This window comes from Canis lupus, chromosome 20 (genome assembly GCF_048164855.1).
Source record: "Canis lupus baileyi chromosome 20, mCanLup2.hap1, whole genome shotgun sequence".
NCBI classification, from domain to species: Eukaryota; Metazoa; Chordata; class Mammalia; order Carnivora; family Canidae; genus Canis; species Canis lupus.
This window is the reverse complement of record NC_132857.1, coordinates 49,529,649-49,551,115: the sequence shown is the minus strand read 5'-3', so window position 1 is coordinate 49,551,115 and position 21,467 is coordinate 49,529,649. Positions and strand designations below refer to the sequence as shown.

General features: G+C 37.6%; 1 protein-coding gene across 1 annotated transcript in view; it reads left to right on the top strand.

Moving 5' to 3' along the window:
* The first annotated feature begins 1,230 nt into the window (after positions 1–1,230).
* Positions 1,231–21,467, top strand: part of LRP1B (LDL receptor related protein 1B) — a 1,825,680-nt gene continuing 1,805,443 nt past the window's right edge. The window contains exon 1 of the mRNA XM_072789062.1: positions 1,231–1,380. Within this exon, the coding sequence (XP_072645163.1) occupies positions 1,299–1,380 (82 nt within the window). The 5' untranslated portion in view covers positions 1,231–1,298. The remainder of the gene's footprint in view (positions 1,381–21,467) is intronic.

Here is a 21,467-nt window from a genome sequence, read left to right as displayed (position 1 = left end):
TTCAACTATTAAGATTTCTGCGTTTTTGAGTGATTGTATTTGAAAACTCAAGTGGCCGTACGAACAACTTTTTATTTATTTATTTATTTATTATTTATTTATTTGTTTGTTTATTATTATTGCACTGATCCATGGTCATGCCTCATAAGGTCTGGGAAAGTTTTTCAACTCTAACCGCACTATGTGGAAAGAGAAAAAAAAAACAGTAAAAAAAGAAAAACCCTCAACACAGGTTTAAAACGGTTAGAGGACCCCTTTTAAAGAGAGAAAAGAGAGAAATGCACTGCAAGCAAAGTGCCAATCCTTTGCTCTAGGATTCCCTGCTTGGGGACCTCTCTGCATTCCCTGCTCAGGGACCTCTCTGCATCCGCCTCTTCTCAGGCCAGGGGTGATGACTTTGGGGATTGTTTTGGGTTTTGTTTCTGCTGAGTCACTACGTCTTGCACCTCTGTCCCCAGGTGCTACTCAGCACAAAAGTTAAAGGAGCAATCGAGAAGGCTTCGCGCTCGTGCGCGCAGCCGAGGACACCATTAGCCTCCGAGAAGCTCGGCTGCTCGGCTCGTCCCTCCTTCCCCGGGAAGGGGAGCTCCCAGGGCGGGAAGGGAGCAAGCCTGCTCTGCCCGGGGAAGCACCGAGCGCCGCAGCCGCGGTTCCGAGCCGGCTCTTGGGTGCAGAGCTGCCCCGGCGCCGGCTGGCTCAGCCCGATGCAGGAGCCTCCCCGCGGGCTCGGGACCCAGCTCGCCCCCGAGGCGGCTCCGGAGTTACTTTCCCTCTCCCCGGAGACCGAGGCCGCAGGCGATGGGCGGTGCTGCCGGCTCGCGCCGGTGCTTCCCGGTCGTGTGAAATGCCCGAGCCGGGGTCCGAGCCGGGGTCCCTGCGGACCACGAGGGGCGCGTGGCGGCCTGGGATGAGCCGGCGCATCCCCCTGCGCGGGCACCGCTCGCTGCCCCTCCGCGCGTGATGTAACAGCAGACGTCCCCTGCATTGAAAAGTCAAGACACACGAGCGCTCGCCGGCTCTCACCCCCTCTCGCTCCCGCTCCCGCTCGCGCTCGCGCTCTCCCTCCCCGTGTCTCACGCGCGCATCCCTCCACCTGCCACAGCCCGCTCCAGGCAGGAGGAGGCGGACCGGCCGGGCTCCGCGAGCCGAAGCCTCTCCAGTGACATTTGTAAATGACGCCGCGCGGGTCGGGGCCGCGAGCTGCCGCCGCCGCCGCCGCCGCCGCCGCCGCCGCCGCCGCCGGGCCGAGGGCGCCGCGGCGCAGTCTGCAACGCGGGCTTCCTCCCCGGGCGACCACGATGTCCGAGTTTGTCCTCGCCGTCCTCACGGTCTCGGGATTACTGCCTGTCGCCAAGGTGCTGCCTGTGGGAGCCGACCGAGGTAAGGGCGCACCTGGCTCTTGGCTCCCCCGTCGCCGCCTCGGCTCTCCGGAGGGGCGATGCCGGCGGCGGAGCGAGCGCGAAACTTCGGCGCTGGGGGCCCCTGGGCTCTGGCTGGCGGGGGGTGGGGGAGCGGGGCGGCGGGCCACGTCCCAGCCCGGTGCCCCCCCGGCCCCCGGCCGCCTCCCCGGACCGGGTCCCCGCGAGGTCCCCACTGGGACCCCTTGGACTTGCCCGCGCAAGCCAAGCGCTGCAGACGCTGGGATGAGGATGGGCTTTTCCGAGACTTCTCGGCTCGGCGCTGCTGCGGGCTCCCCGCCCGGGCGGTGTGTGCCCTGCGCTCCGCTCGCGGGGAGCCCCCGACCTGCGGCGCCCAGGCCCTGGGGACCCCTCCGGGCGCGCGCCCCAGCCCCAGCCCCAGCCCGAGGCCAGGCTTCCAGGGAGCTGCTGGCCTCAGGCACCTGCTGGAACTTGACTTTTTTTTTTTTTGATTCCCGAGGTCTGTGGCCCGGCTCACGGTACCAAGAGATGTTTACCCACCCCTGGCGTCTTGCAGTTGCTTGGTTGTCTGGTTTTTCTTTTTTTCTTTTTTCCCCCCAAATACTTGATGGGTGGAAGAAGTTGGAGTGGGGACGCGTATGGGGAGCAGAGGAGACAGGAGGTGGGAATGTTAATACACCTAGATCGTGTAAACTTTTGATCTGGAAACCCAGGGATCCCTGTGCAAGTTTGACAATCTTTGACAAGAGTTGCACGGGTGAAAAAAAAAAGGGGGGGGGGAGAAAAAAAGACAAATGAATATTTGGGCTGCCGGCATTGGAATGGTTAACTCCCTAGAGTAAAATCAGGAGTATCTTAGATCTAGGGGTGTGTGTGTGTGTGTGTGTGTGTTCACACTGACTGATAATATTTCGGTTTGCTGTTGTTGTCAATGATGTTTAGAAAAAGAAAAAAAAAGAGAAGTAACAAACATAGCAAGGATCCTGGATCTCAGTGTCAAGTAAACAGGCAAAATATTGCATTGGGAGATTTAGTGACTGCGTTCATATGAAGCGAATTATGAATTGACTAAAAATTATTGCTTCATTATAGGAAAGAACAGGAGAATGAATTGTAGTGTTTCTATCCAACCTGCTGTTGGCAACCAGATTACAGGCTTTATAATGTGCTCACACATTTCCTTTACCAGTAGTGAGGCTGATATTAGCTCCTTTAGAAAATCTGACGTTTACTGAGTGATCATCTTTTAAACATATCATTGCCACCTAACCATATAGCTTCTAAACTTGTCTTAACTTGCCTTGAAGTTGGTGTGGAATAGTCGAAAACTATACTGATAAAATGGAAGCACATAGCTCTAACTTGAAATGATGATGTCTTTGATCTGGAACAATCAGCTCTCAACCTTTCTTAGGAAGAATCTTTGAAGTTGGACCAGAGCAGATGAGCAGAATGAAGCTTTTCAGCCCTGTGAGCCAGCCAGATATAATGGCACTGCAGACTCCTGCTCTTGGGCTTTTTCTGAGTCCCCGGTCTCTGCAAATTTGACCTCATCTGGAGCTAAGTCCTTAGTGATTTTGGATGTGTTTACGAGGGAGAGAGTTGTTACTGCAATGATTAGAATGAATACCTGAAGAGAACATATAGACCTCCGATTTTCTCCTGAGATAGAAAACTAAGTATCTCAAAGGATTGCGATTTGGTGCAAATTTAGTTCCATGAGGAAGAGGAACATCCTAAGATATAAACAGGGCATATGGGAAAGGATTGTTACTTTTTCCTAGAACTGAAATGGTGTCATATATCACCATGTCAGGATAAAAAGTACTATTATAAGATAGTACAAGTAAAAATAGTTGTAGACCAACACTTTGTCACTATTATATATATTTAACAAAACTTGCCTAACTGTTAGAGAGGAGCTCACATTATCAAAAGTAAAAAGGGTGGGTCCTGTTGGGGGGAAAAAAGGGTGGGGGGGGAGAAATCATGTTTAAAGTTAAAAAAGAAAGTGCTGCTGCATTATGACAAACTTTCCTCAGTGAAATGCTGAAACAGACGATATGGGAATATAAACTCAAGAAAGAGGTTAATGAGATGTAGCTTTCTGCACAGGCTTATGTCAATTGTCCTTGAAGAATAAAATAGGCGTGTGAATTACACAGGTGTGTTTTGTAGTGCAGGAGCCAGCTTCATGCCAGAAAATGAGAAATCACTTTCAGGTTCTCCAAATATATCTTAGGTAATGGGTGTCTTCTTAAACTGTAGGAAATAGCTAGAAATGGTTGTATTACCTTCTACCTGTGTTGCTCTTTGTTTTGTAAGTTTATGAGCATAAACTCCCATTTTTTTTTTAAAACGGAGAGTGCTTTAACATATATGCTTGTATTGAATCTACACATATTCACTTGTCCTTCTAATTCCACGTTGTTTATTTTCTTGGTTTATATTGATTTTGATACAGAGTTAAGCTAATGTGCATGTCAGTTCTTATTAGATTTCATCACATCTAAAAAAGGAAACATCTTTGTAACTCTTAACAGCAAAACGTGAAGGATAAATCATATTCACTTAGGATCAACCAATGTGTCATATAACAATGTCATATCATATCAAAGTATTGCTTGATAAGGATTAAGACTTAAAAGGAAGTGTATTTTAAATTGTCAGATTTTCTGAAAATAAAGGGGATTGAGAAACCTAAAACTAATCTCTTTTAAGTTCCTGAGTCTGATAAGATGGGGAAACATATTTTCAAATAATCAAAGTTCATGTTGTTATAGCCAGTTAAATATATATGTCTATGAAGCCATCTAAAAATGGCAATCATGTGTATGTCACAATTTTAATCTTCCTCCCCTCAAAGAAGAATGAACTGCAATCCACGTTTCTTTGTATTCCACAAACGTAAAAGTTTTGTTTTGAAGAAGTCTTTGTAATCTTCAAGATTTCTTCTTTCTCTTTTCTCAAGCTTAAATTAAAACTGGTAAGAATGGAAGGAGACAGTGGAAGCAAAGAACAATTTCAGTGTGTTAAAACAAGAGAAAGAATGTGAGTTGCACTGAATAGAGTAAGTGAGGGAAAGAAAAGTGGGGGGGGGGACCCAAATGATAAATTTAGGAAAAGACTAAATCCAAATTAGTATTTCCTAAAGAAGAGATGAAAGTATCTTTAGACAAAATAATACTTCTAAAAAATAATTATCTTCTTCTCATTTCCTAACAAATATCCTCTGAAAATGCTTGCAGTATTAAAATAATTTAAAGAAACTTCCGTCGGTGTGAGGGTGGATATAATTAAACCCTGAAGAATGGGGAGAAAGAATGGGGAGATGCATGCAAATATTACAGAAAATTCAAGTGTTAAGAATGCTAGGATTATTAAGATGGAAGTGATTTTTTTTTTTTAAAGTGGAAGTGAAGGAAGTCTATCTTCTTAGAAAGAGTGGGGGGATGAGTGATATGGTGAACATATTCTTAACTATGGTAATACTTTCTAAATACTACTTGTCATTCACGGTGGAGACATGCAGAAATTTTTTGTTTGCAAGTGTATTGGTTCCAGGACATTGATTTCTTACTATTTGCCTTGTCATTTTCTTTTCAGAGCCTTGGGTATACCATAAAGATAGGCTCCATTTAAAGTTACCTGGACTGAATAGGATTTGGTCTTCTACAGTGATTGCAATGGTGAGGGGTCTCTGTATCTTCCCTCCATTCTATATATTACTATGATCGATTTGTTTTCATGATTCCACTATTAATTTTTACATCTTATATGAAACGTACACTTCCCTTTCTTCAATTCCTTCCTAGTAATAGGGATTTGGGATAGTAAAAAGTACCAGCCAGATGTATTGAAAGATTTCTCTATCTTCTGTGGCTGTCTGTCAAAACAATTCTTGTACAAAGGAAACACTTGTCTTCATTTTAGATAGATGCATTCAAAGAAAGTAGAATTAATGCTAAAAGTTAAACATGATTATACCAACATGATGTCATTAAACTAATTTAGCAATGAGCGCAACCCACTTACTATATACATAATATAAATTATATAACATATATATTTAAAATCTTCTTTAAAGATTATATATGTGTATCTTCTTTAAAATGCCTGCCTTGGCACAAACATCCTTTAAAAACATCACCTGGGTGGCTCAGCGGTTGAGCACCTGCCTTGGCCCAGGGCATGATCCCAGAGTCCCGGGATCAATTCCCACATCGGGGCTCACTGCATGGAGCCTGCTTCTCCCTCTGCCTGTGTCTCTGCCTCTCTCTCTCTCTCTGTGTCTCTCTCATGAATAAATAAATAAAATCTTAAAAAAATTAAAAAATAAAAACATCGCTCTAGCCTGAAAATCGGAGATAGATATTTTTATGTGAAACTTTTTTTTCCAAATTCCAGAAAATGTCTTTGTGATATTGCCTCCTTGAAAAATGAAAATATGAAATGGAAAAACTTTAAGAGTTATTTTTCAACTCTTAACATACAATATTCTAATGATGAATTTCCACGTTACTAACAAAGTCTGGCAGTGGAGGAGATATAAATGTTAAAATGGATTTGTTTTTGAAATACCTATAATTATGATGCCCTTCATGCTTATAATTTGAAACAATGTTTTTAGTAGCTGGAACGCTAAACAAAACTAAAGTTAAAGGTTGAGTACTTAGAGTTAACCAGAATACATATTGGACCAAACTTCTGTCAGGAAATAGTCATGTTTATTCTAGCAGTTCAAAAACTACCTAGAAGAAATCTGGGTCCCCATACTTAAACTAAGAATAATGACAAAAAACTACCTTGATGCAGAGAGATTACAAAGAGCGAAATGTTTTGTTGTTTGTTTTTTTGGTGTGGAGGAAGGACACAATCAGAAAAGTGGTAGGATACTTTTCAGTCCTCTTTTTTACATTTCACGATTCTTATTCTCCAAATTTACCTATATATAAAAACCCATTACCTAGATGCATAGGGATGATATTGCCACATACCAATCACAAATCTAATGGCCTACACGCTTCAGGGGACATTTTCCAGTTGTTTTCTTTAGGATGGAGATCTTTAGAGCTTGTTAGTTCCTTGGGGTGATTAAAAAAAAAAAAAGGTTCTATTATTTAAATATTATATACAAAACTATGAACATATCTCTAAAAATTAGAGCTTTTAAAGTTATTTTTGGATTAACCCATATGTGCCAATGAGTGTACCTACCTCACTTGCTTACGAAAAGAATTGTGCTTGCCATAATATTTAATCACTGTTCTCAATATTTTGTGCTGTCTCATTTGAATAAAATGTCAATTTCTCCAAGTACATCTGAACCCTCTGTGTTATAGAAAGAGGAATAAAGGCTTTTGCATCTCATCAGAATGAGTAAGCTTAGACCTCCAAAATTTATATATATATAAATTATATATATAATAAATATATATATATATTTCTATTAGGTTTTTCTGCTGTAAGCTGCCTTCACAATTTTAGATCTTTATTTCCTCCTCATAAATGATTTGGTGGCCTCCTTTCTCCCCCACCCCCAGCATAACTACAAGGCCAAGTTAGAAAATATGTATTATTTATTGCTCTGTTCTGAATTCAGTGATACCAAAAATATAGTTTCTGTCTCTCTCTCTCATTCCATCCTATTGATTTAGGCTATCTTTATACAAACCCAATTATTTTGACTGAGCTTCCTGACTAAACTAATTGATGAAACTGACTCGTAACTAAATGGGAATCCAAGTTTTAGATAGTAGCCAGTCAGATGTGGTAAAATAGTAGAACTGATCTTGCATTAAAAGCCTAAAGTTGAATTTTATGGAAAAATAACAATAACAATATATTTCCCTAAAAGGCTTATGCATGACACTTACCTTCTATACTTTGTAGAGTCAGTAATGTGTACCTTTGCCAGTATCCCTGTCATAATAGGGGTATTTAAAGTAACATATATTTTTATCATAGGTAAGCATAAGAATCTAAAACCCTATTAGAATGCAAATAAATATATGCTCTGAATTCATTCATACTCAGATAATTAGTTTATTGAATGAAATTAGAAATTTATTTTTTATTGGTTTTATTAACTGAATTTATTTTTCTTATTATGTAAAATATTTTTAAAAATTAAAATATATTCCTAAATATTGTTTCAAAGTTAAGACTTTATTTTGACACAGGATATAGAGTAGAAATCATTCCAATGATAAAATGGACAACAGGATTTAATGTGTTTATAAATATGACTATAATAACTTTTCTTATGCAGTCACATTAACTTAGTTTCAGTCTGCAGTTAGATGTCCAAATATGGTTAAAAAATGCAATGGTGTAGTTAAATAAATGGACCCATTCATTTGCTGTTGATTTCCTGGTAGGTCGGATTCCTATAGGTATCACCTTGGCAAAAGGCTAATGCTTAAGTTGATAACGATATGTTACTTACATTGTTCAATGACTCTGCCCTCATATTTGTTGAATGATATATTTGGGGTTTCTCAAATATTCCAGGATAGTAGTAGATATGCAACACTTGTCCAAGGTGTCTTTACCTATAGAAACAATGAAAAGTAATTTTGATTAATATACTCTTACTGTACAGTCATCTGTTTAATCTCATTTTTCTCAAATATAATCATGTACATATGAAAGTTTCCATTATACATGACTAATATTATAACTATATCCTTTATAGAAAACGAGTTGAGAAAGTACCTTTTTATATGAGATTTCTTCTAACTTTATTAAGTAAGAGAAAAAAGAAAAAAAAATTGAAGAAGATAGAGCCTGTTGCCTTGCTAAGATGCCGGCATTACATTTTATCTCACAATGCATTCTTATTAACAGTCAGACATCTCTTCCTGAGATGCGTGCACCTCATTGTCCTGGCTGGCTTAGCCTTCAGACCAAAGACAGGTATTGTTGAAACACGACCTCATTTTACTCGAAAGAATACGTTTCTTCTTTAGGTAAGATCAAGGTACCACAGATCGTCTCTTGTTTTATTCTTACAATCAATAGGACATTCCTTCCTAACTTTTCCACATTGCATTGACATCCTTCAAGACTTCCAAGACAGCTTAACTTTAGAAATATGAATACATAATTCCTTAAGAATTTTTCTACCACTGAGTTTTTCTTTAATGACAATTTATCATCTTAGCCCTTCTTAAAATGAAAAAACGATAGCTAAAAATGGGGATGGGGAGAAGAGGAGAAGTGAAACTTAGTTATGGTTGCTTGCTTTGAGTGTTCCAAGGGTATTTTAAGATATTTGTGAGAAAGAAAAACTGTGTAGATATAAAGCTTATAACAGAAATGGGTTTATAAATGGTCTGTTTTCTTTAAAAAATTAGGATATATGAGGAGAAGGACAAAGATGCTGAAAGAGTGCATAGATAGTAAGGATTTATTGAAACTTCCATCCACACAGACTAAGTAACTGAGGCAATTAGGAACCTCAGACTTTTGCTAAAATATACATTCTAGAAATTTTAAAAAGATTTGATTTTTAGAATATCTAAGACCTTGTGTGCATTTCCTAAAGCTTTTAATGTTATATTTTATTGGCATGAAAATGTTAAAATAGTAAGTATGCTTTATTAAAATATTCCACTTTATTCAACTCTATTAATTTTTAAGGCATTTTCTCATAATTAAGCTCTTGAAAGTACAGTGATAACGATGCCAGCTCATGGGTGAGATTTTTGCCTTATCAGGTGAAAATATTATGATCGTACCTACTGGGCATTCATATTTCTCAGATTGCGTTTAAAAAAAAAACAACAACTAAGATTTAGAGGTAGAATTACTAACTCAGAATTCAGGCCCTTTTGCTGAATCCTGGTATTGTTGTCACTTAACAAAAAGGCTAGCAGTTCACCAGCACCATGTTGATGGTGTGTAATGCTAGTGGCATACACATCTTACTTGGGGGAAAATATGTTGATTTAATCCAACATTGGCTAACATTAAGAATAGATAGAAATTAGAATTTAAACATTCTGGATTTGTCCATCCTTGAATATAGTTCTTTCCCCTACTAGGACTTGCTTTCTTCCTATTTGTGCTTGTTAAGGATATTGTCAACTATTTTGAAATTAATCCCGATAGGGATAAGAACCAAAGCCTTAGCCCTTTTCCCACTCTTCTTGCTTGCTATCATTGTTGGGAGAACATAAAATTCTGGAGAGCATGAGGGTTTTCTCTTACGTGTGTTTTAATCTGAATGCCTATGAAAACACCACCAGAGTTTTACAGAAAACCAATCTAACCAACTCCGTAAAAGAGGCATAGTGGTGTCCCCTATACCTTCCCTGAGAGCATGGAAGATAATGTATGTGAAGACACATTATATCCTGTATTGCACTATAAAACCAGAAATCCCGTACATTCTCAGGACACTTTCTTTTTTCTTTTTCTTTTTTCTTTTTAAGTTTCTTTTTTCCCCTACTGAAATCACACGATTCTCAAAAGCAATCCATGTGGCAGGTGGTCATTCACTTATATATCCACTCATTTAACAAAGTAGAACAAATATGTGGTGGGTAGTGTTCTAGATATTGGGAATGAGGCAACTGAGCAAGTTAGACAATGTACCTGGTTTGATTTAGCTTACATTTTAGTGTAGGAGGAGACAATCAGCAAACAAACAATATTTTGTTCTAAGAAGAAACACAAAATAATGTAATCAAGAGAGTGATGGGTGGTTGTAATCACAGAAGGCCTTTTGAGAAGGATGACCTATTTGCTGAGACAGCAGACAATGAAAGGGAACAAGTATGAGTAGTTCTGAAGGAGAAGCTTTCCATGCAAACCCTTGAGAAGGAGTCAAGAATTTGGTATTTTAGAGAGAGAAAGAAAGTCTGTGTGTTTGATATGAACTGTGTGTGTTTGGGAAAGAGGACAAGTAGGAAAGGGCATATTTATGATAAAGCCAGAACAGGTCACACAGGACCATGCAGATCAAAGTGAGACATTTGGGTTTTCTTATTACAACAAGCAGCATTTTGATGTTTAATCAGAGGTGATAGGACACAACTTAATTTTTTAGAGTTCATGCTTATTGCTGCTGAGTGAAGGAGGATAAGAGGGATACAGTAATCCAGTTAAAGTGTTGTCACAATTGTCCTGGAGAGAGATGTTGGTGGCTTACATGAGGAGATGACAGTGTAGATGAGGACCAGGCAGAGGAGCAATTCATATCTTTAATTTAGGAAGATTTTCTATAACATTGAATGCGGCACCAGTCAACATATTGAGAGGATAAGGCGTAAAATACAGCCTCAAACTATTATCTTTGAAGGTAAAGGTTAACACGGAAGGTTATTTAAAGATGAATGCATTCCTTTTTGCAGCACCTTTTATTAAGTTTCATGAAACATGTTTCTTAGCGTAAAGCATGTGATGGTCTCATGTGGACCATGCAGTATTGCTTGCCTTACTACCTTTCCCTTATATTTCAGAATTACTAATACCATCTTCCCCATTACCCCATATTTTCCCACACTATGTCTGCAGAAAGGAATTAGTAGAGTCGGATTTATAGTATTCTTTGGGGGTTGAGTTAAAATAATGCATTTAGTGATATTCCAAGCACTAGTAAATATGGCAGTGATTATTTCTTTTCTGTTATTTCTACTAATCTAAATGAATATATAACAGCAGAAGGAATAGGCCTTGCCCCATGTGATGAAGATGCATTTGTGCAATTTTTTTTCTTGAAATGCCCAGAGTTTTCAAGGAAGAATCCATTTTCATTGTCCCCAAATTCTTGACATGATTGAGAAGAATTTGTGCTGATAGTCAAGTTCCCACTAATGGATGTTTGATTAAAGAGAAGAAATTGTTAAGGGTACCGCTATGGGCCATACTCATTACCCTGCCTGAAAATTCCCAGAAAGCTGTAGAAAGGAACGGGGTTAGTGACAGTAAGTAGTGGAAAATCTACTGGGTAAGCACTTATGGCCTAGTGGGTATTTTTCTTTGTCAATCAGGGCCCTTGGATTATTCCGTGTTTATCCACACAGTCATTGAATAACTGTTACAGTAACTACTATGTACCATTCAGTGTGATTTATAGACTAGAGAAAGAAACAACGAAACAACAAAAACCAGGACAAGCAATGAAACACTAGTTTAACAATTGTTCAAGTTCGGATTTTCAGGGAGGGATTGCTTATGGCTACAAAACAAACTCATTTGGGTCTATTGAGTTCTTGTTGGGTCAAGAAAGGAGAAAGAGTTAAGAGAAAGAGAGAAAGGTATTATAAAAGTGATGGAAAAGGAAAAAAATATCAGAGCCCAGAGGTTTGTGAGAATAAAGAAAGGAAATACAGCGTTTGAAGGAAATACTGTTAATATGAAACTGAGTGAATTACTCTGTACCCTGAGTTATTTAAAGATTGTTTCAGGATTTGATTCTATTGATTTTTTTTTGTTGTTGTTCTTTTCCTTTTTCGCCTCTCTTTCCTGTTACCTACCTTGAGAAGAAGTCAAAGATTGGTTTTAAAATATCATATTCAAATCTGCATTCCAAAGTATGAACTTAGCCCCCCAAATATTCTCACCCAGTTTCTTTTTCAGTTATACAGGTCATCTAGAACCAGAAAAGGAACTGGGAATAATCAACCTTTTTGACACTATTTACCTTATGTTTCTCGCAGCAGCACTGTGGGGGAAATATTTCATTCAGAGAAATTACCTTGGAAAAACCACATAATCATTACATAGAATGTTGAAAAAAGATAACTTGCTTTCTTAGTTTCCAAACACGATACATCTTTCGATTAAAGAAGGGAAGACAGGGCAGCCTGGGTGGCTCAGTGGTTTAGCCCCACCTTCATTCAGTCCAGGGCCTGATCCTGGAGACCTGGGATCGAGTCCCACATCGGGCTCCCTGCTTCTCCCTCTATCTGTGTGTGTGCCTCTCTCTCTCTCTCTCTCTCTCTCTCTCTCTCCCTCTCTGTGTCTCTCATGAATAAATAAATAAAATCTTAAAAAAAAAAAAAAAAGGGAAGACCTATACTAAAGACATTAGGTTAAAAGAGAGCCAAAGCTTTGGCATTTAAAGTTTTAGAAATAAGGTATTGAAACAACAACAACAACAACAAGATATTGAAACAAAAGATCTCAACCAATTTATTTGTTTTGTAAATAGCTTGCATGTAGGTTTGTAGACATTTGCTAAATGCATGAGCAGAAATCGAATTTATGTATGATTTTAAGTTCAGTCGATTTTTCATTCCCATTGTCAAAATCCCCTTTAATAATTTGACCCCAGAATTTCAGTAGTAAAATCAACATTTTGCCTAGAAATAAGTTAAATATGAAATAAACACCAAAATTTTATTGAATTTTCGAGAGACTGAACCAAATGAAATTTGAGGCTGAAAGATTTTGCATTAATATTTAATTTGGGACTCACCGTAAATTTGTTTGCTGTGTACTTTAGCAGAGGGGTGCCAAAAAGTTTGGAAAGAAATTAATCTGAGTAATTGAAAACAGCAGGAAGGGGAAGGGTTACTTGTATATTTGTGAGTATGAGGCATGATTTATGCTCCCTGACTAGAACTCTGCTCACATCACACGGAGGTCTGTTGAAGGGCTTTTTTCCCCCCCCTTTCATAAGGAAAGCACTATGGGAAAAAGTTCAAAATGAGTATAAGGGAGTTATTTATATTTTAGGTAAAGTAAAAAATAATTACTGACTGCATGCTTAGAATAAAAGGCATTGGGCAGGAAATGTTGTGACCCCTTGGAACAGACTTAAACCTGCTATAAAGAGCCAAGGAAAATAAACAAAGCTTTTATTCAGATAACAGTTAAGCTGGCGAGACACCTGAAAAAATCTAGCAATAGCAGGAAAATCACTTAAGTCAAAAATAAACTTTCAGAGATTGAAGCTACTTGAGTTCACCAAGATTTAGAGATGAATGCCAAAGAGGATTAGTAAAACTCTTTTTCGTGTGAAATGCAGCAGTAATAGCTCTATCGCCAAGTCTCAAACTCTCGCTTGAAAGTCACCATGTGAGTATTGAACTCAATATACAATAATAACATTTTCTTAAAAGGCAGGAAATCATATAAAGAAACCTGAAGCAGCAATCCTGCCCTCTTCTCTCCCTTCTGCAGGTGAGAGCAACTGATAGGCCACATTTCTTCTATAGTTACATAGAAATAGATCACCTATGGCTTCTGAAATCTCTACTCAGAGAAAAGGCTGCTGAGACCTCATTGCTCATCATGCTAAGTAATGGCACTCAGACATATTTGACTGAACTTTATGAATTAAAGGGCAAGATATAGAGTGAGTTTTACAAATACAAATACATGCAGCACCTGGGCTAGTCAGAAGGTGGCCCGGGTCACATGTAAATTAGAGAACCCCACACTGTCCGAAGGAGCAGCTGACCTTTAGCTGGAGCAAATTGTGTGTTGGGTGAATGTGAGCCAAGGGTTGCCAGACCTTTAAATAGTTTAAGAGTGGCCCAGAATCTGGATTTTTACACACAATGCCTTAAGTTTTAAATATTGCCCCATCAAGATGAAAAACAAAACACACACACACAACAACAACAACAAAAATGTTGTAGGGGCCAAAAACACAAATTGATGAATCGAACACCCAAGCTGAAAGCCTGTAACCTACGATGGAGTCCTGCAGTTGTAGGCATCAGCATTGGGTTGGACTGGGTCACAGTGAAAAGACATTTTACAAAAAAAAAAAAAAGACATTTTACTAGGTGTATTGCAAACAAAAGGTGGCCTTGGAAAGCTGAGCATAATGCCTTGAAATTTGGAGTGCATAATTGTTATAGGTCATGGCTTTGGGAGGAAGGATACCAAAGATGAGTTTCAACGGTCCTACATCTATGCCTTCAAAACTTCCTCTCTCCGTTGAGACAAAAAGGCAGAATCAGAGGAGAGGATGTGGACTGAAAAGAAGAGAGTAAAAGGGAGAAGAAAAATATAGCGAAGATGGCAGAGATATGATCCCAATGGGTAGACAAATGCTTATTCTGAGACACAGGTGGGATCACATGTAGATTTGTGTTTAATCCTCTCTTTTCTTTGGCAAAGCTGTGACTTACCAAGAGCCACGTGTGTATTCTATTTCAATGCATTGTCTTTAGATTTCATACCTGTGTTGACATAAGAATTAGTATATCTAAACTAAGTATTTGAATCAGTTTTTTAAATGAAACTTTTTATTTTGAAATAATTTGATCTAAAATTATTTAGATTTGGCAGGTGAGGCCATGGGCCTATAGGGATTTTGTATCCTTTTGGATGGGTAGTGAATAGAAAAGCATATGCCAGAGATAGTGAATGGGTTTGATCTTTTGGACAAATCTTGACTGATTGGTAGTTATTCAGGTTGCTGTATTAAAAGAGATTCTAGGGACGCCTGGGTGGCTCAGAGGTTGAGCGTCTACTTTCAGCTCATGGCATGATTCTGGAGTCCCGGGATCTGGTCCTGCATCAGGCTCTCTGCATGGAGCCTGCTTCTCCCTCTGCCTGTCTCTGCCTATGTCTCTAATGAATAAATAAATAAAATCTTAAAAAGAAGAAAGAGATTCTATAATTGAGTTTGGATTTTTTAGTAAAGGGCACAGTCATGAGTTGGTGATATTTCCAATAATCAAGTCAGAAGACATGTGTAGGGTGTTAATATCTGGCCCACTTAGCATTTCTGGTTTAGTTAGCACAATAGGAGCACAGTTTGAATGTCTTGTAATTAAAAAAGATAGTCCCTGCCCATGATTCATGAGTAAGATGAACCAGTGAACCAATGGGTAAAATTCCAGCTAATGAAAAATAGCTTTGCATAAAAACAAATGTCTAGAATCTTCTCAAAAGGCCTAGGCTCTCCACTTTTTCAATGTATGCAGTTTTTACTTTTCTTCCTTAAAAGTGCCCCTATGAACATCATATTGCTAGAGTTTGTTTGTTTTTAAGCCTTTCTGGTGATTGATGAGGTCTTGTTCTTCCTGATAATATCCAGTTTCTCCTCACTTAGAGCTGCAATTTTTTTCCTCCTCACTGTAGGATCCTCCCCCCCACCTGCCAAAAGAGCCAAATACAACCTCACTCTCCAAAGGCTCTGATTCATGTTAGGTGCTTGGATATATCCAGTTTTAATGACATGTTGTCTAAAAAAACATAGATGTGAGATTATTGATCCAACCATCAGTTTAGGTTCTGATAATAGCTCTAGGAAGGTAGTGAGAAACAGAACTAGTTGGAAAGCAATGCAACACCCATATTGAATTTTTAACAACTTAATACATTTTAGGAAATGATCCATCTGAAAGGCATTATGGCTTGCTGAGAAAAGCTGTACACTGGGAACCGGGAGAAGTGGGCTCAATTCCCAGCTCTGCATCTGACTCACTCTTTGTCCTTGGGCAAGTCACTTAGCCTCTCTCTGTGTCTACTTCCTGCCTGGTAAAATAAGGAGAATAATGCATAAAGACTCCCACCTCACCAAGATGTGTCGAAGCTGTATTCTGTAACCACTGAAGGATCTTTCTTCCCCCTGCTGGCTAATGGCAAACTTATTTTTATTAGCATCTAGTTTGATTGAATTTTGCAAAAAAGAGCATGGAGCTACAACTAATTTGAAAGAATCGTTTAATCCTTTAAATTACACTGGAGTTTTATTGCGGTACATATTGTTTTGTGTTAATATACTCAATGCTAGGGGAGGACCTGTAGATCCTGTTGCCTCAGTGTACTTGAGTGTCAATGATGTAGGCTTGTCCTGAGCATTGCAGAGCCCATTAGAAAAATGGAAGAGGAAATCCTGGAGAGAAGAGGCTTACATATAAGAAACATTTAGATAATGTTACCTAGCAATATTTATTCAAAAATACTATTGTTAGGGCTAGAGTATAGACAGCAAGGAAATCAATATAGGCTGAAAAATCACAGAGCAATGTCTTGGAATACATTGAATAAATGCCTCTCATCCCATGACATCTTCCCTGATTCCTCCAACAAAAATCATTTCCTTCATTTACCATCCTCTTTGATCTTGCTGGCTTATTTGCATTTCTCTAATTTTCCCTTAAATGTATTTTATAGTTTTTTTTAATCTTTTTTTTTTCATTTTAAATACTAGGTAATCATAGATCATTTTGTCTCTTTGCTATTTTGTCTCTCATTTATACTGAACAGTATCCCATCTTATTTTTTCCATGACCTCTATCTTTCGAAAAGATTCTGCCAATTATAGAATATCTTGCATTCTGAATGTGTTTTATTTCCTTGTTATTTATATTTGTCCTGCATCATCAATGTTTTCTATAAATTGTATATTAGATCTACAGGCTAGATTAGATTCCAATCGAATATTTCTGGACAGGATATTTCTTATGTGGTATTAGGCATGCATATACATAGTAGAATTAATAATGCAAACAATAAGACAGAAACTGTTCTACAGCTTTGGCTTCGCTGCAATGCTCAGCAGTGATATTGTGTACCCCTGTATAAGAAAAGATTGCACTTATTAGCTGTCTTATCTTTGATAATTTCTTTATCTCTTCAAATCTCAGTTTCCTTAATAGATAAAATACAATGATATCTACCATAAAGTCTTGATGTTTTGAGAAAATCCATATAAAGTGTCCTTTTATAGTTGGTAATCAATACAAGTTTATTAGTACTGGTAGTAGTAATAATGGTTAGTTTTGTAATGTATCCTGTCATATGATCTTGTATGATGAAAATGCTTAAGAATGACATTCATTCTATGAGCAGAAAGCAATACTGTTCATCCCAGGATTCCCATTGTAACAGATGAATGTTTCCTGTCGGTTGGGTGGTTGATTATTTTAATATGTCCCCATGTGGTGTGATATAACCGGAAGACACAATTTTAAATCCTTCTAGCAGGTTATAAATATTCCAATAAACAAAGTTAAAACTTTATCCACAGGTAAAAGGCTCACTCTCTAAAAACTCTCCAAATTCTTTGTCCCAAGATCATCTTGTGCTTTCTACCACTCCAATATAAGGAGAGAAAAGTACATACAGATCCAGGAGCCTACACTTGAGTTCTTCCCTGTAATTGAAACAACAACAACAAAAACCCCACAAAAACTAAAACAAAAAACAAAACAAAAAACCACATTGGGGTTGAGATTAGGAGATTAAGTTTTGAAGTCAGTCATTTTGGATTCCAGTTCAAGCTTTATCACATTGTCTGTGTCACATTGCTCAGGATATATAATCTCTTTGAAACTCTTCTGCTTATTTGCAAAACTCAAAGAGATACAAGATAGGATTAGATATATATAAACCACCAACTCACAATCACTGCTAGTTATTATTATGTTTTATTACTATCTACATAGGTTTGCTGCCTGTCTTTGGCAGTTAATAACTCTGAGAAGCCAGGGAAATTATAGTAGGCAAGACCAGGACTGTTGCAGAGTCTGCAAAAGGAGGAGGCAGAGGAGGTGGGGGGGAGTGACATCCACATCTCACTTTGCTTACCAAGCTTGTGCCCTAGTCTGGGCTTACATTTGACCAGAGGCGATTCCTTTTTCTAATTAGCACAAAGATGTCATGTAGGCTATTACGTCCTAGATGGGAACCTTCTAAACCTAAGGAATTTTAAGTACAAAGTTAGCAAGGAGCAAGAGAACTGACCTTAAATAAGTAGTTCTGTAGTTTACTATGGTTAATTCAAGAACTCCTGAATAGTAAGATGTGCAGACAATGTTGTTCTTTATAACTCAGTGGATCTAAGATGGGCGTTTTAAAGTCATCTCTAAGAGAAATCATCTAAAATCTAAATAGGGGCACCTGGGTGTTCCAGTTGGTTAAGCATCAGACTCTTGGTTTTGTTTCAGGTTGTGATCTCAGGGTCATGAGATTGAGCTCTGGGTTGGGCTCCTCACTCAGCACGCATTTCTCTTTCTTGGGTTTCTCTCTCCGTCTTTCCCCTCTCCCCCCACCACCCCCAACTGCTCATTCTCTCTCTCAAAAAAATAAATGAATCTTAAAAAAAAAAAAAAAAAAAAAGAAATTTCTAGAGATAGTTAATGAACTACTTTATAATAGGGGAAACGAGACTTGTCAAGGAATAAATTTCACTATAATTCTCATATTCTCTTCTGATGTTAGTCTCTAGAAATAGAATTTATTTTTTCTTCAAATAGTTTAAAATGAAAATTTGACTACATTGAAACAGAGAGCTATTCCCACAACTTGCTGACTTATTGGTAGTGCTTCAAGTCATGACTTTGTGTTCATGCTGGGTGTCCTGTGGGGATACCCTTGCTATATTTTCTCTGGAAATAGGAAGAATAATTTATTGGTAATCTAGGATATTTTTCTGATCTTGGTGGTAGTACTAAAATGGCATTTTTTTTGCTTTTATAGGTTAAAAACAAAAATTTTCCAAGGTTTTATTATTTATTTTTACCCATATAAGGCTTTTGCATTTGCCTTAAAAAATAAATAGGTGGGGGCAGGAGGAACATCTGTTGTTTCTTTTATGCTCCATAAGTATTACTGTACTTTTTGAAAAATACTGATTTTTTTTCCCCCAGAAAGAATGATGTGACTGTATAATACCAAGTAAATGTTTAATGCCTCTAAGTGATAAATTTACATAAAGGGTAGTTTGCTTTCTTAACAGAGTGTGTGCGCCAAAGATTTTCTGTCAGAAAATCAGAACGAAGACAAAAATCAAGGCTTAGCTTTGTGTCTTTTAATACGACACATATCATTCTATACAGCTTTTGAAAACGACTGCACCAGATATCATTTTTGAATGTTAACACCGTACTTTTCTGATGCTATTATTTTCTCTTCGGATAGGGGGACTGCGAGGAATGCATGATAGGCATGTTTTACTTCTCAGTCGGAAGAGCTACTCTTTACACAAAATAATCCGAAAATTTTTAAGTATGCTTATTCATTATTTTTGTCTTTTTAAAACCAAAACTACTAAATTTTGCTTTCCTACAAAGCAATAAAAACGAATAGTTGTAGGCAAAATATGTACACTGTTGATCTTGGGTTTCCTTTACTAAAGGAACATTATTTGTTAGAGTAAGCCAATAGTTGAAGATTTCTTGTATCTGATTGGTTTATAGATACTATGAAAATTGTCTTTCCAAAACGGTAGAAGATGCCCTCCTAAAATAAGCATTGCTTATAGTAGTAACACAGAACTGCTCTAGAGACTGTCCAAGTTATACTATTTTAATCTTGCTATTATATTTTCTACATGGTGGATTCAAGCTTGGCTCTAATATCATAGAAATAGGAGTAAAAGACATTAAAACATTTCTAGGGTGTTAAAGTGAGTTAACATCATAACCACCAACTGTCAGCAAGCTTTGGGGAACCAGCAGGGATCCATGTTTATCCCACATAATGGATGTGTGGTCACGGATCTCATTAAGCAATAACAATCTTTGGGAAATGGTTGTTTCCTACCAAAGTCCACTCTAAATATACTCTTTCCTAGTCCACTGAGGTTCATGCTGCTTATAAGGTCATCATGCTCTTTTTTTTTTTTTTTTTTTGAGTTATTTTAAGCTTGTTTGGTTTTGTAACACAAGAATCCTGTCACGTGAAAATTGAGATATTTGTCTCTCAAAAATCCATTGAAAAGGAGACCAGTGCTTGAGACTCACCAGGAAAGTTCTTGGGTAAGCACAGTGTCTGTGATAAATTGTTCTGAAGTAATGAAGGAGACACCCACCACTTGACAAACCGGGTAATTTTCACCTGGAGTCAGTTGGGGGAAATATGCAAATGATCTAACTCCAGTGACCTTGGCAAATACATTCTACATGCCTGTTTTAGCCAAAATCTGTAACTGAAAATATAGTTACTAAATCTCAGTTTCATGGAGCAATGTGGGCATCCATAGGTTGTTTTTGTCCCTTTAAAAATAATTAATTCATCCTGTTAATTGATACAAAAATGCACTAAAGATAAAGGGGGTATTTGAAAAAGAAAACAAACTGTGTATATATCCCAACCACTTGTTACTCAATGAAAAAGTGTTGAATGTCCAAGAATCCTCATTCAGCCTTGTCAGATTTCAGTACATTAATACTTTACTCCTTTAGATTCTCATATAGCCTGTGTTTCAAATGGAAGCAATTACAGGAAATGAGAACAGTGGTGCCATGAAGTAATCATTAAAATGGGAAGGACTCTAAAAATGTGAATTGTATTTTCATTCATTGATGGATTTTTTTTTCCCACAAGGAGCATAGTAGTCAGTGGCATTTGCAACCCATGCTCTAGTGAATTTATTTTTTGTTAATTATTAAATATCTATTGATAAATTACTTGCAAATTACACTTCTAGCAGAGGATATGAAGAGACAGACCATATTGCTTCTTATTTTCCAGCTAACATTAAATCTAGGATTACTCTTTCACATGGAATTGAAGATGAATAATAGATTATTTGAGAAAAAATAATTTAGAATGAGAGTCTCTAAAATCATAGGAAATATTCACTTCAGAGAACATATCTATTTTATATTTGTTTATAGAAAGGTCCCTGTGAATTAATTTTTATATTTGAACCATCTCTTTTTTTTCTTTTTAAAGGACAGATATTTGATTTTCAGAAACAGAATATATTAGAAAACTCTTTGAAAAAAAAAAGAAAACTCTTTGGAACCATTAAGACATATTTGTGATCTAAAGTTCTTGAAGTGTAATACTTTGGTCTAAAAATTATAATATAATAGAATAAAGCAAAGAATTTAGGAACCTAATCTGTTTTTATTAAAATATATATCTTTATTTAATTATTATTTATGCATCTTTTTATAAACCTTATTGAATGGTATTATTTTACTTTAGCCCAGAAAATATTGTAAAGTAAAAATAAGTGTTAATACTTTAATATATATCAAGATTTCTTTCTTTCTCCCTTTTTCTCTCCTCATCTTTGCACAGAATTAATCAATTATGTGAATCAACTTAATCAGAAAAAGACATTTGTTTACATTTAGGACATCTGACTATTGTAATTAAGGCAAAATATATAACAGTTAAATATAAAGTTTTATATTAACTTTATAATATATTTTTTAT